This window comes from Ochotona curzoniae, unplaced genomic scaffold, assembly GCF_017591425.1.
Source record: "Ochotona curzoniae isolate NIBS_2020 unplaced genomic scaffold, NIBS_Ocur_1.0 contig_2754, whole genome shotgun sequence".
Lineage (NCBI taxonomy): Eukaryota > Metazoa > Chordata > Mammalia > Lagomorpha > Ochotonidae > Ochotona > Ochotona curzoniae.
Genome location: NW_024465582.1, coordinates 33,230,091 through 33,242,723, shown reverse-complemented (window position 1 = coordinate 33,242,723; position 12,633 = coordinate 33,230,091). Strand labels below are relative to the sequence as shown.

Sequence of the window (12,633 nt, the reverse complement as noted above, 5' to 3'; positions counted from 1 at the left end):
CGTGAGGACGCCTGGCTAACAGACTGTGGGTAGCGCTCGGCCCCGCCTCCCCCGGCGCGCGCGGAGGCCTGTGGGTAGCGCGCGGCCCCGCCTCCACCGGCGCGCGCGGAGGCCTGTGGGTAGCGCGCAGCCCCGCCTCACCCGGCGCGCGCAGAGACCTGTGGGTAGCGCGCAGCCCCGCCTCCCCCGGCGCGCGCAGAGACCTGTGGGTAGCGCACGGCCCCGCCTCCCCGTCGCGGGTTCGAGGGCCCTCGGCGCCGCCGCTCCGCCCGGGATGGCCGCCGTGCTCGTCAACAAGCCTGGAGCAGGAGCCGACAGCGGCCGGCAAGGCAGCCGGGGCACGGCCGTGGTGAAGGTGAGGGGGCCACGGTCGGCCGGCCTTGGGGCCCCGCGCCCCGGGCCCGGGTGGGCGGGTGTCCGCCGGGCGAGCCGTGCCCCTCAGCCCGTCGGGCCTGCAGCCGCGCAGTCCGGTCGTGACGGCGGGGTCGTGGGTGAAGCGCAGCCTGTGGCGCTGTGGGCGGGAGCTGGCCTTTGTGGAGGCCGCCACTCGGCCTGTCTGGGGAGCTGTGGTGCGTCTTCAGCCGGTTAGTGGATGAGACCCGGGCGGAGGTTGCCATGGAGTGCGACGCCGGAATCTGCTCTCTCGGCGGCGGCACAGCTTCTCTGTCAGAGGTCCTTGATTGGCCGAGTCGCCCGTTGCCCTCCTGGTGGGACAGTGGGTCAGCCACGCTGGGAGGGGTCTCCAGCTGTAGCGGGGCTCGTGCTTCCACCTTGACATTTTACCGTGAATGAATGCGCTCATGATGCAGTTGCTAAAAAGTCAGTTGAAATAGGCTGTGCTTCTCCACCTGCACTTTCAAAATATCGAAAGATTTGCCAGGGAGAAGTGATCTGACAGGTGCATCCTACCGGGGTGGGTCATTCTCCTGGTCGCCTGTCCGGATCGCTGGGGACTTGGGCTGCGGATTCGAGCGGCGCCCCTCGGTGTATGTCAACTCCGGAAGTGATTGTAACGTTCAGGGGAGGCGGCATCGCTGAACCAGATCATGTCAACGTTCTTTTGACCTCTTGACTAGCAGGCGATTATGCTTTCTCATCTAAGGATGGCTTTATGTAACAGCAGGTGACACATCTGGGCCCACACCTTAGTGTCTGTCAGTTCTGCTGGTGGTTTTTTTTTTTTTCAGCTGACCTTTATGTGCTAAGTGATTGTGAATATACATGCGCAAGACACAGAAGAGCTCTCATTCCGGGGAATGGCGCATGGCTGAGGTTTTTACTTAGTGTTCCCTTGTTAAGTAGATACTACCAACAGATTGCTTTTGAGTAAGCTCTGATTCCATCACTGGGATGGCCATTTCATTTCTACTTCTTGTTACCCCCTTTGCTTTATGATGTGCAAAGTGCAACAAAACCTGAAGCAGAATTTGCGTCAGAATTTGATATATTACAGGCGTTTTCGTTTTAATCTGTGCAGTCCTGGGACTGCAGTGGGATAGTCCTTTCTGATGAGGTGCAAACTCATTGGAAGGTAAAAAGTTGACTAATACTAATGCCAGGTAAATTCCATCAAGTTTAATGACTGGCTTAATCTGACAGGGTTTTCATTGTTAGGAAAAACAAAGACTGACACCAGTAATTTTTAAAATGAACCAGAACGTTTCTTTTGTTTGTTTAGGTTTTTTTTTTTTGAGTCCTTTTGAGGTAGGATCTCGTTTATTCAGATTTAACTTACGTGGTAATAAGGTTGAGGTTTGCTTTGGCGCGTTAGTGAAGGGTGAAGCTTTTCCTACCTAGGACTGAATTTCTTGCGCTCTTCTCTTCAATAACTCTTTGTAGACACAAAGGAAGGAAGACCTTACTCTGTTTCTGAGTGGGTGCATGAGCTATTTTTGGACTTCTGCTTGATTTACTAAGTGGAGTTATGATAATACTTTTTGAAAAAAAAATTTGGATGGTGATGGGTCAGAGTTAGATGAATGAACTATGAAGCAAAGTTTTACTCTTGTCCTTTTGAGCTCGTTGTCACAAATTTAACACACTACATTGTCACAATAGTGAGTCTTTATTAAAATATTGCATGTATAGTACCTAATCCTATTGTGAATATATTTTCTCTATGTAATTGAATTGAAGAAGTAAAAATTTGGCTTTTCCTGTTATATAGAAATTTATTTCTTTGAAAGGCAGGATGACAGGGAGGGACACAGAGTGTCCTTGTACTGCTGTGTCACTCACACAGTGACCAAAATGGCTGCAGCTGGGCTGGTGAGAAGCCAGGAGCCAGGGCCCTCGTCTGGGTCTTCCATGTGGATACTGAGCTCAACCACTCGGCCCGTCCTCTGCTGCCCTCCCAGGCCACGGACAGGAAGGCAGATGGGAAGTAGAGCAGCCGAGACTCAAATCTGCAGCTGTGTGGGATGCCTGCTTTACCTGCCGTGCCACACTGCTAGCCCTTGTCTTGCCTTTAAAAACATGTAGCAGGACCTGGTGCGGTAACTTACCTTGCCTGCACCCCATATGAGGATCCCGTATGGGCACTGGTTCATGTCCCAGCTGCTCTACTTCCCATCCAGCTCACTGCTTATGGCCTGGAAAGCCTTGGCCCAAAGCCTTGGGACCCTGTATCTGTTTGGGAGACTCGGAAGAGGCTCCTGACTCCTAGTTTCAGATCAGCTCAGCTCCAGCTGTCGTGGTCATTTGGGGAGTGAACCAGTGGAGGCCAGAGGGCTCGCTCGCTCTCTTGCCCTCTCTCCCTGACTTCCATATAAATAAATGAATCTTTTAAAAAATAAATAAAAATCAGTGTCTTGATGTAACTCTTAATATGTATTTCTAAAGTGAGTTTTGACATCATGTTTTCTTATATTAGAGCAAACGTGATATCTGACTTTTGGGGATTGGCTCATTTCCCTTAGCATAATGGTCTCTAGTTTGACCCATTTGGCCACAAAATATTGTATTTCTTTCTTTCTTTTTTTAATGGGCTGAATAGTATTCCATAGTGTAGATGAGCCACAGTTTCTTTATCCAGTCTTCTGTTGATGAGCATTTAGGTTGCTTCCATGTTCTTGCGATTGTTGATTGTGCTGCAGTGAACATTGGGGTGCATGTTGCGTTCTCGTGTTACACATCTTTTGGATGTATTCCTAGAAATCGTATAGCTGGGTCATATGGTAGGTGAGTTGTTAACTGCCTAAGTGCTCTCCATACTGACCTCCACAGTGACTGCTCCGGCCTCCATTCCCCCAGCAGGGGAGCAGGGTTCCTTTCGCTGTGCAACCTCACCAGCAGGTGTTGGTAGTTTTCGGTAGATGGGCAATTCTTTCTGGTGTTAAGTGGAACCTCGGTGTTGTTTTTATTTGAATTTCCCTTATTGCCAGAGAGCTGAGCATTTTTCCGTGTATCTGTTAGCGTTTGAATTTGTTCCTTTGTAAAGTGTCTGCCCATTTCCCGTGCCCATCTCTTGACTGGTTTGTTTGTTTTGATGTTATTGTTGTTCTGAAGCTCTGTATATTCTGGAAGCTAGCCCTTTGCATTCTGTGAAGTGTGCAAAGATCTTCTCCTGTTCTGTTGCTTGCTTTTTTACTTTGTTGATTGTTTCCTTGGCTGTGCAGAAACTTCTTAGCTTAATGTAGTCCCATTTGTTGATTTTGGTCTTGATTTCCTTTGCATTTGATGATTTTTCTAGGAAGTCTGTGTCCACACCTATATCTTGCAGAGTGTTTCCAACTTTTTCCTCCAAATGTTTCATGGTTTCTGGGTGCAGGTGTAGATCTTTTATCCATTTAGATTTGATCTCTGTGTGTGGTGAAAGGTGTGGGTCCTGCTTCTTTCTACTGCTATTAGCCAGTTGTCCCAACAGCATCTATTGGGACCTTCATTTTTTCCTGGATTGTTTTCTTTTCTTGTCAAAGATTGGGTAGTTGTGCATGTGTGGGTCCCCTTCTGGATTTTCTGTTCTCCATTGATCTCCCTCCCTGTTTCTGTACCAGTACCAGGCTGTTTTGATCACTGCCACTCTGTAATAGGTCCGGACATCTGGGATTGTGATTGCTTCTGCTAGGTTCTTAATCTCCAGGATAGTTCTGGCTGTTCATGGTTTTTTGTGTTTCCAAGTGAACCTTCGAATCATTTTTTCCAGCTCCGTGAAGAATGTTCTTGGTGTTTTGATTGGAATCGCATTGAATGTATGTATTGCTTTTGGTAGTATGGATGTTTTGATGATGATGTTAACTCTGCCCATCCAGGAACTTTTTAATTCCGGCTTTCCTTGGACTTTTGGAAGTGGCCTCGTATTTCGTTGGTTTTTATTTGAACTTACACTGTGTGTATTTTTACAGTCGTTTAAAGAGCCTGTTTCCTTTTCAATTGTTAGGTGCTCGAGTGTGGCGTCTGTGAGGATGTGTTCTCGCTGCAAGGGGACAAGGTGCCTCGCCTTCTGCTTTGCGGCCACACGGTCTGTCACGACTGCCTCACCCGCCTGCCTCTGCACGGGAGAGCCATCCGCTGCCCGTTTGACCGACAGGTGACAGACCTAGGTGTGTATTTGCATGGATTTCAGATGATTTGCATAGATTTAAGACAAAATCATGCAAGTAATTTAAATGTCTTCGAAAGCAGTTTTCTTCCACTTGTTTTCTAAAATATTAAAATTCCAAGAGGGTTTAGAAAGCCTGAGTTTGGACCTGGCACGGTAGCCTAGTGGCGAATGTCCCTGCCTTGCATGTGCTGGGATCCTATATGGGCACCAGTTCATGTCCTCGTAGCCCCACTTCCCATCCAGCTCTCTGTGACCTTAGGTGGTAGTAAAAGATGGCGCAGAGCCATGGGACCCTGCACCTGCGTGGGAGATCCAGAAGAGGCTCCTGGCTGCTGACTTCCAGCTTTAGATGGGCTCAGCTCTGGCCATTGCTGCCACTTGGGGACGGGAGATCTTTCTCTCAATTCTTCTTTCTCTGTAAAGCTGCCTTTCCAATATAAATACATTAGTTTTTTTTTTTTTTTTAAAAGGAAGGCCTGAGTTTTTATTAAGATAAGTAGTTTTCCAAATATGCACTTAGTGTTAATTCAAAAGTGGGCCTGGGAAAGGTGTCTCATTTTTAGGTTTTTTTATTTGACCAGTATTTTATAAATTCACATGTATCATACTATTTCTTTGTATAAAACTTTATTTACAGAAATGGCACATGGAGGGTAGAACGCTTCCACTTTCTTGGAATGCTGTACCTTTTCTACATAAATACTGCAGTGTAGGGTGTTAACCTCTTCATTGTTTGACTAAGCTAGACAGGACACGGTTAGACATGCCTTCTATTAAATGTGCCTGCAGCCACGTCCAAATGGATAGAAATTGTAAGTACTGTAGCTTACGTGGTAGACCATTTACCGTGATTCCGTGTTAGTGACTCTGGACGCATTTGGAGGTCATTAAAAATTTGCTTAATTGTTTTTTAATTATAACTCAGACATACAGAAAGAATAAGAGAGAGGAAATGAAATCTTTCACCTGTTGGTTCATTGCCCAAGTGACTGCAATGTTTGGGGCTGAGTCAAGCCAGGAGCCGGGAGATCTTTCTAGGTCTCTCAAGGTGCAAGCACCCAAACTCTTGAGTCATCTGCTGCTGCTTTTTCAGGCTAGAAGCAGGGAACTGGAGTAGAAGCGAAGCAGCTAGGACACAAACCAGTGCCCGGGTGGGGTGCTGGTACCACAGGCAAACATAGGCTGCTATGCCACCACACCAGGTACCTCCTCCCAATTTTAATTATGTTATAGAAATAATATAGATTTATACATATGTGTAGTTAAATTTTTGGAACAAAGGTAAGAAAAATTACTTGCAATTACTCCTGTTAAACAAAATCTGTGATTGGTCTCAAGTCTCGTAGTCCCAAACGTGTTTGCGGTTAGTACTACGCAGCATTGTTTCTGTTCCCCCTCTTCATGGTGAGAGTCCACCTCACTGCCCTTGTCTGGTTAGCTGTGACTAGGTAATGTCCGTTCTGCCTTGGGAGTGTGAGCAGAAGTGAAGGGTTCACTTGCGTGAACAGGTGATACAGAGGAAGTTACTGATGGTCTGCAGGATATCCTTGTCAGGTTTTCGGCTCAGTGGTCTGTGTGCCTGACCAAGAGCAGTGATGAACAGAGCCATTCATGTCTTCCCCGCCGCCCAAGATGTTAAATGAGCAAAAAACAGAGCTTTGTATTGTATATAAATGCCCCTTTGATTGCCACATTCATCTCATGATGGCACCTTGGTCTGCTGTGTGTTTTGGCGATTGGAAGCTGTGCTGCCACGTGGTGGGATCGGTATCTTTGATAAAATGCGTTCTTATCATCTGGGTATACACCCAGTGGTGGGATTGCTGGAACATATTGCAATTCCGTTTCTAGATTTTTTTTTTTTTTTTCTTAGAAAGCTTCCTGCTGTTTTCCACAGTCTCTGTACTAATTTGCCTTCGCACTAACAGTGTGTAAGCCACTCTTGGGGCTGCGGCCGTGGCATAGCAGCTAAAGCCAAGGTGCCGGCATTTCATGTGGGCACCAGTTCAAGTCCTGTCTGCTCCACTTGTGCTCTAGCTCCTTGCTAATGGGCCTTGGGAAACAGCAGAGACAGCTTGGGCCCCTAGGCCGCGGGGGCAGGCCTGTAAGAAGCTCCCGGGTCAGCGCCTGCGCAGCTTGGGAAGTGAAGTGGTGAGTGGAGCATTTCTCTCTGTCTGCCTTTTCTCGCTCTGTGGATCTCTCTGTGGAGCGTTCCTCCTCCGGCTGCATACCCGCGTTTCTGCTTTCTGTCTTGGATCTAGCCTTTGTGCCAGGTGAGGTGGCGCCTCACTGGTTTCGCTTTGCCTCTCCCTGCTGCCGGCTGGTGCCAGGCTCTTCATGTGTCTCCTGGCCACGTGTGTTTCTTCTGAGAAGTGTTCTGAGGTCCTTTGCCCTTTCTTCATTGTGTGGTTTTTTTTTTTTATTGTTGGATTTTTTCAGTTGCTAATACAATCTGGATAATCTTTCATTCTTGCAGATTTTTTTCTCATTTTGTGGGCTGTCTGTCCACTCGGTTGTTTCCTTTGCTGTGCAAAAGCTTCAACTATGGAAAAAATGAAATTCTGTTTGGCATAAAAATGGTTGCAACTGTGGGATGTCGTGTTGAGTGAAAGACAGTGTATTCCCTAATGTGTGGGAGCTAAACTTAGGGAAAAAGCGAGAAACAAAGAAAATGCCTGTGTGTGTCAGTATAATGCGCATTCAGCTTTGTGAAGTTGTTTTATATCATTGTCAAATGATTAATGATATACTCAATTAAGAATGATACACTGTAATTTTAATCTGTGTTTCTAAAAGTTACCATATTTGGGCCCATTGCAGTAGCATAGTGGCTAAAGTACTGTCTTTCATGTGCCGGGATCCCGTATGGGCACTGGTTCTATAATGGGCTGCAGCCATTGATGGCTCGCATCCGCTTGTCAGGTTAATGACAGTGGACAGGGTGCAGTCCCAGTGGCCCCGCTTCCCATCCAGCTCCCTGCTTATGGCCTGGGAAAGCAGTCGAGGACGGCCGAAGGCCTTGGGACCTTGCACCTGCGTGGGAGATCTAGAAGAGGTTCCTGGTTCCTGGCTTCAGGTCAGCGCAGCTCTGGCTGTTGAAGTAAATTGGGGAGTGCATCAGCAGACAGAAGATCTTCTCTGTCTCTTCTGTTTGTGTCTGACTTTCCAATAAAAATAAATCTTTTTAAATAAAGTCACTATATTTGAATGTGGGTGGAATCTTTTCACTATTACTTACAGCTCTTGTCTATAGTCCTTCTCTGTTTAGATTTTGTTGAACTCTTTAGTGGAGTATTAACCCACCAGCTACAATGTAAATTAAAAGTATTCTCTGAAAAATTAAAAGAAGGGGAAGGAGGAGGAGATACGGTGGGAGGGAAGGCTATCAATATATCCTTAAGATTGTATTTGTGGCTCCTTACTGGGACTGGCCCTGCAGTATCACATAGGCTAAGGCCACGCTTGGCATGCCAATATCCGACTTGGGCACCAGCTCGCATCCTGGCTGCTCCACTTCCAGTCCAGCTTCCTGCTTCTGGCCTGGACAAGCTTCAGAGGATGGCCCACGGGCAGGGCCCCTGCTGCTGCCTGGGAGACCAGATGCAGCTCCTGGCTCCTGGCTCCCGATTGGCTCAGCTCCGGCCATTGCAGCTGCTTGGAGAGTGAACCAGATCTCTCTCACTGTCTCTCCTTCTTTATGTAAATCTGCCTTTCAAATATAAATAAAATACATCTTAGAAAAACGTTGTATACATGAACTGCATTAAATCTGTTCTCTTTTTATTAAAAAGGCAATAAATGAATTTTTAAAGAGTAAGACCCGAAGACGGTAACGTTTTCCCAGTTACAGAATGATTATATAGGAACTGCTAGGAAATTTTTATGTGTTTTTGTTATGTGTAATCGAATGTTTGGAAGATTGTCAAGACCAGTTTTTTAAATCGTCATTTCATAACTTAGCTTTTTTATAGATAGAGTAACAGAAATCAGCTTATTTAGAAATGTGAAAAATTTTAAAAATGAGGAGGATTTGTGTGAGCGGCAAAGCTAAGCAAAAAATACTGAGTGAGTGGGTGGTGGTAAAATGATTCATGAAAAAGGAGGCCATGGAAGGCAGACATTAAAGATGTTTAATGTTTTGGAGAAACAGCAGGAAATGGCTTTGTTTTTATCGGAAAGTTAAGCCCTTCAGCAACAGTCACAAGTCCATCATTGTGCTGTTACATGTGTCGTGACGTCACAGGTACAGACAATTGCTAGAAAATCCAGCATCCTATTGTCAAGATACGGTTAACAGTTTCATGGGGAGCCCTCCTTCTGTCTGGGAGCAGAGATGTAGCTGCACTTGCTGGTGTGCTTGTCTGTTACATGGCCCCTCTAGGTGAGTCTGTGTGTATACGTGTTGCTGAAGGACTCAACTACTGTTTTTTTTTTTTTTTAAAGATTTATTTTATTATTTTTATTGGAAAGGCAGATATACAGAGAGGAGAGACAGAGAGGAAGATCTTCCGTCCGATGATTCACTCCCCAAGTGAGCGCAATGGGCCGATGCTATGCCGACCCGAAGCCAGGAGCCTCTTCCGGGTCTCCCACGCGGGTGCAGGGTCCCAAAGCCTTGGGCCATCCTCGACTGCCTTCCTGGACCACAGGCAGGGAGCTGGATGGGAAGTGGGGCCACCGGGATTAGAACCGGCGCCCATATGGGATCCCGGGCGTGCAAGGCGAGGACCTTAACCACTGCGCCACCGCGCCAGGCCCTCAACTACTGTTAACATGGGGGAAACAGTAGGGCGGGCATGGGGACGGGGGCGGGGGGAGACTGTGCTTTCAGAATCGTATCATGAAAAATGAAAATTGGAAAAGAAAAGAAGGGGAGTTATAAACATACAAATGGCCCCAGCAGCCATTTGTATGTTTATAAGCCTGTGGATGGCGGCTGTGTCAGATAGCGTTTATTATACGGGAGCTGCGCATAGCTGCTGAAGGCTCTGGTTCTCACGGATAGGCTCAGGGAGTGTCGGTGTGTGTCCATACACCCAGGAGCACCTGTGCTCCTCAAAGCACCGACCTATGGACATGTTTGTTCACCTGGCTTTCGTGGTTCATTTTTGAGAAAAGAAGCATCAGTCCTTCCTTGGAAATACCTGGAGCCTATTCCACGCAGAGGCCAGGGTGGGGGCAACGACTGCCCAAAGGTGTATGTGTCTCTGTTCATGTGTGTGTGAAAAGGAGTTCATATATCTGGGTATTCTTTGTTTTCTTAAATATTGATTTTTATTGGAAAGATTTACAGAGAAAAGGAGAGACGAGAGAGAGAAAGATCTTCCATCTTCTGGTTCACTTCCCAAATGGCTACAATGGCTAGAGTTGAGCCGATCTAAAACCAGGAGCCCGGAGCTGCTTCTGGATCTCCCCTGTGGTGCAGAGCTCCAAGTCTGGGCCATCTTCTGCTGCCTTCCCAGAAGACAAGCAAGGAGCTGGATGGGATTGGAGCAGCCAGGACATAAATCAGTGCCCATATGGAATCCTGGCACTTGCAGGGAGAAGATGAGCCAATTGAGCTGTTGCGCTGGATCCCAATTTTATTTGAAATGTATGTTTATTTGAAGGGCAAATTTACAGAAAAAAAGACATTTTCCATCCATTGTTTCACTCCCCAAATGACCACATTGGCTGGAGCTGTGCCAATTCAAAGCCAGGAGCTTTTTCTAGGTCTCCCGTATGGGTACAGGCACCCAAGGACTTTAACCATCCTCTGCTGCTTTCCCAGGCCATAAGCTGGGAGCTGGATTAAATGTGGAGGTGCCAGAACAGGAAGTGGTGCACGTATTGCTCCACAGGTGCAGGTTGACCTTCTGCCCCATGACCCCCACTCCTGGAGTTTATATATTTGTTCACTGCCGTAGCTTAGGGAGTTGTTTATCTGATACAGTTCCATCTTGCTTAGTGATGAGGTTTGTTTTTTTTTTTCCTTGAATTTTTTTTTTAAACTCAAGTATCTCTCTCGCTCTCTTTTTAAAGATTTATTTATTTTGAGAGAATTAGAGAGCTTCCATCCCACGGATCATGCCTCAAATGACAGCAGTGAGCAGGGCCTGGCCAGGCCAAAGCCAGGAGCCAGAGCTCTCTGAGTCTCCCACGTGGAGACCGTTCTCTGGGACCGTCCTCTGCTGCCTTCCCCAGCTGCTGCACAGGGAGCAGCCAGGACTTGAGCGGTCCCTCAGATGGGATGCTGGTGCTGCAGATGGCAGCGCCACTTGGGTCTTTCACGTGTTTTACCGACATGAATCATAGCTTATTTGCAGTTATGAAATTGATTTAATTTATGTTTTTGGCACTTAAAATGTATTAGTGTCTGTTACATACTGCTTTAAGACATTGTGTTGTGAAACATTTGTTTCAGTTATATGAAGGTACTTAATAGAGTTAATGGAAAATGGAATTACAAAAAGATGTTCCAGTGATGAGTTGTGGTGCTGTGGATTAAAATGGTGCTGTGACGCCTGAATTTCATGTCAGAGAGGCAGTTTAGGTCCAAGCTGCTTGACTTGCAGTCATGTTTCGGCTCAGGCACCTGGCAGGGCAGCAGCAGATGGCCCTGAGTTTGGGCTTTTACTCTCTGTGTGAGAGGACAGGATTGAGTGCTTGCTCTTGTTTGACCCTGGCCCAGCCCAGGCCTTTCTGACTATTTGGGAAGTAAACCAGCAGGTGGAGGATCTCTCTCTTCCTCTCTGTGTATGTGCACGTGGACACACACATTAACATGTAGATCAGAAGAGGGTAGTTGAGACTTGAGTCAACCACTTTGACGTGGGATGTCCCATGTTGCTTTCCTAACTGTTCACCCCAAACTTTCAGTGCATTTTTCCATGAGTGTTTTTTTTTTCTTCTAAGATTTATTTATTGTTACTGGAAAGGCAGATATCCAGAGAGAATGAGGGATAGATACAGAGAGAAAGATCATCTGTCTGCTGGTCACTCCCCTGGCGACCACAGCGGCCAGAGTTGAGCTGATCCAAAGCCGGGAGCCAGTTCTCCCCTGCGGTGCAGGGTCCCAAGGCTTTGGACCATCTTCGGCTGCCTTTCCAGGCCACCAGTGAGGACCTGGGTGGGAAGTGGAACAGCTGAGACACAACCCAGCTGTTTCTGGTGGCTGCAAGGTGAGGATTTAGCCAATGAGACATTGTGCTGTGCTCCTCTGTGGGTGTTTTAAGGTATCCTCAGGGAACATATGTATGTTGTATGGGGTTGCATTATATAATGTATTTTTTAAAAAAGATTTATTTACTTATTGGAAAGTCAGATATACAGAGAGGAGGAGAGACAGAGAGGCAGATCTTCCGTCCGATGATTCACTCCCCAAGTGAGTGCAATGGCCGGTGCTGTGCCAATCCGAAGCCAGGATCCAGGAACTTCTTCCAGGTATCCCACACAGGTGCAGGGTCCCAAGGCTTTGGGCTGTGTTTGACTGCTTTCCCAGGCCACAAGCAGGGAGCTGGATGGGAAGTGGAGCTGCTGGGATTAGAACCGGTGCCCATATGGGCTCCTGACGCATTCAAGGCGAGGACTTTAGCCGCTAGGCCATGCCGCCGGGCCCATATGAAATGTATTTCTTAGTATTTACTACTATATAAGTTTTAAAAGCATTTATATATATATGTGTGTGTGCGTGTATATACACGCACACAAATACATTCAATATAATTTGTAAAATTTAACTACAGGAGGAACCTTTGTGATGGCTGCTTGGAATTCTGAGAAGTTCTTGGGTTTTGTTTTTCAGTGCCTTTTCAACTCCTGCTGCTTTTTGCTAAAGGAAAAAAAAAATGCACACACACACACACACACACACAGAGGTGCAAAATTTCCAGCTGTTACAACAGTTCTATTTTACATCAAAGAACAAATTTGCTTTAGAAATCCCAAAGATCCATAGTTTAACGCATGGGCTACTTTTATAATGCTGTAAATATTCAATGACATTATTTTAACAAATACCAGTGATACAAGGAGAATGTATGGAACACGTAAACACAGTAGTTTTGATTTTTTTTTTTTTTTTGCTTTGAAGATTTATTCTATTTTTATTT

The 12,633-nt window shown here is 46.5% G+C and overlaps 1 protein-coding gene across 3 annotated transcripts in view; it reads left to right on the top strand.

The window, feature by feature from the left end:
* Nucleotides 1-238: 238 nt before the first annotated feature.
* The window catches only part of TRIM23 (tripartite motif containing 23), a 30,835-nt gene continuing 18,440 nt past the window's right edge, over nt 239-12,633 (top strand). For all 3 annotated transcript variants that reach the window (XM_040977608.1, XM_040977606.1, XM_040977607.1), the window contains exons 1-2: nt 239-355; nt 4,379-4,541. In XM_040977608.1, the coding sequence (XP_040833542.1) occupies nt 275-355; nt 4,379-4,541 (244 nt within the window). In that variant the 5' untranslated portion in view covers nt 239-274. The remainder of the gene's footprint in view (nt 356-4,378; nt 4,542-12,633) is intronic.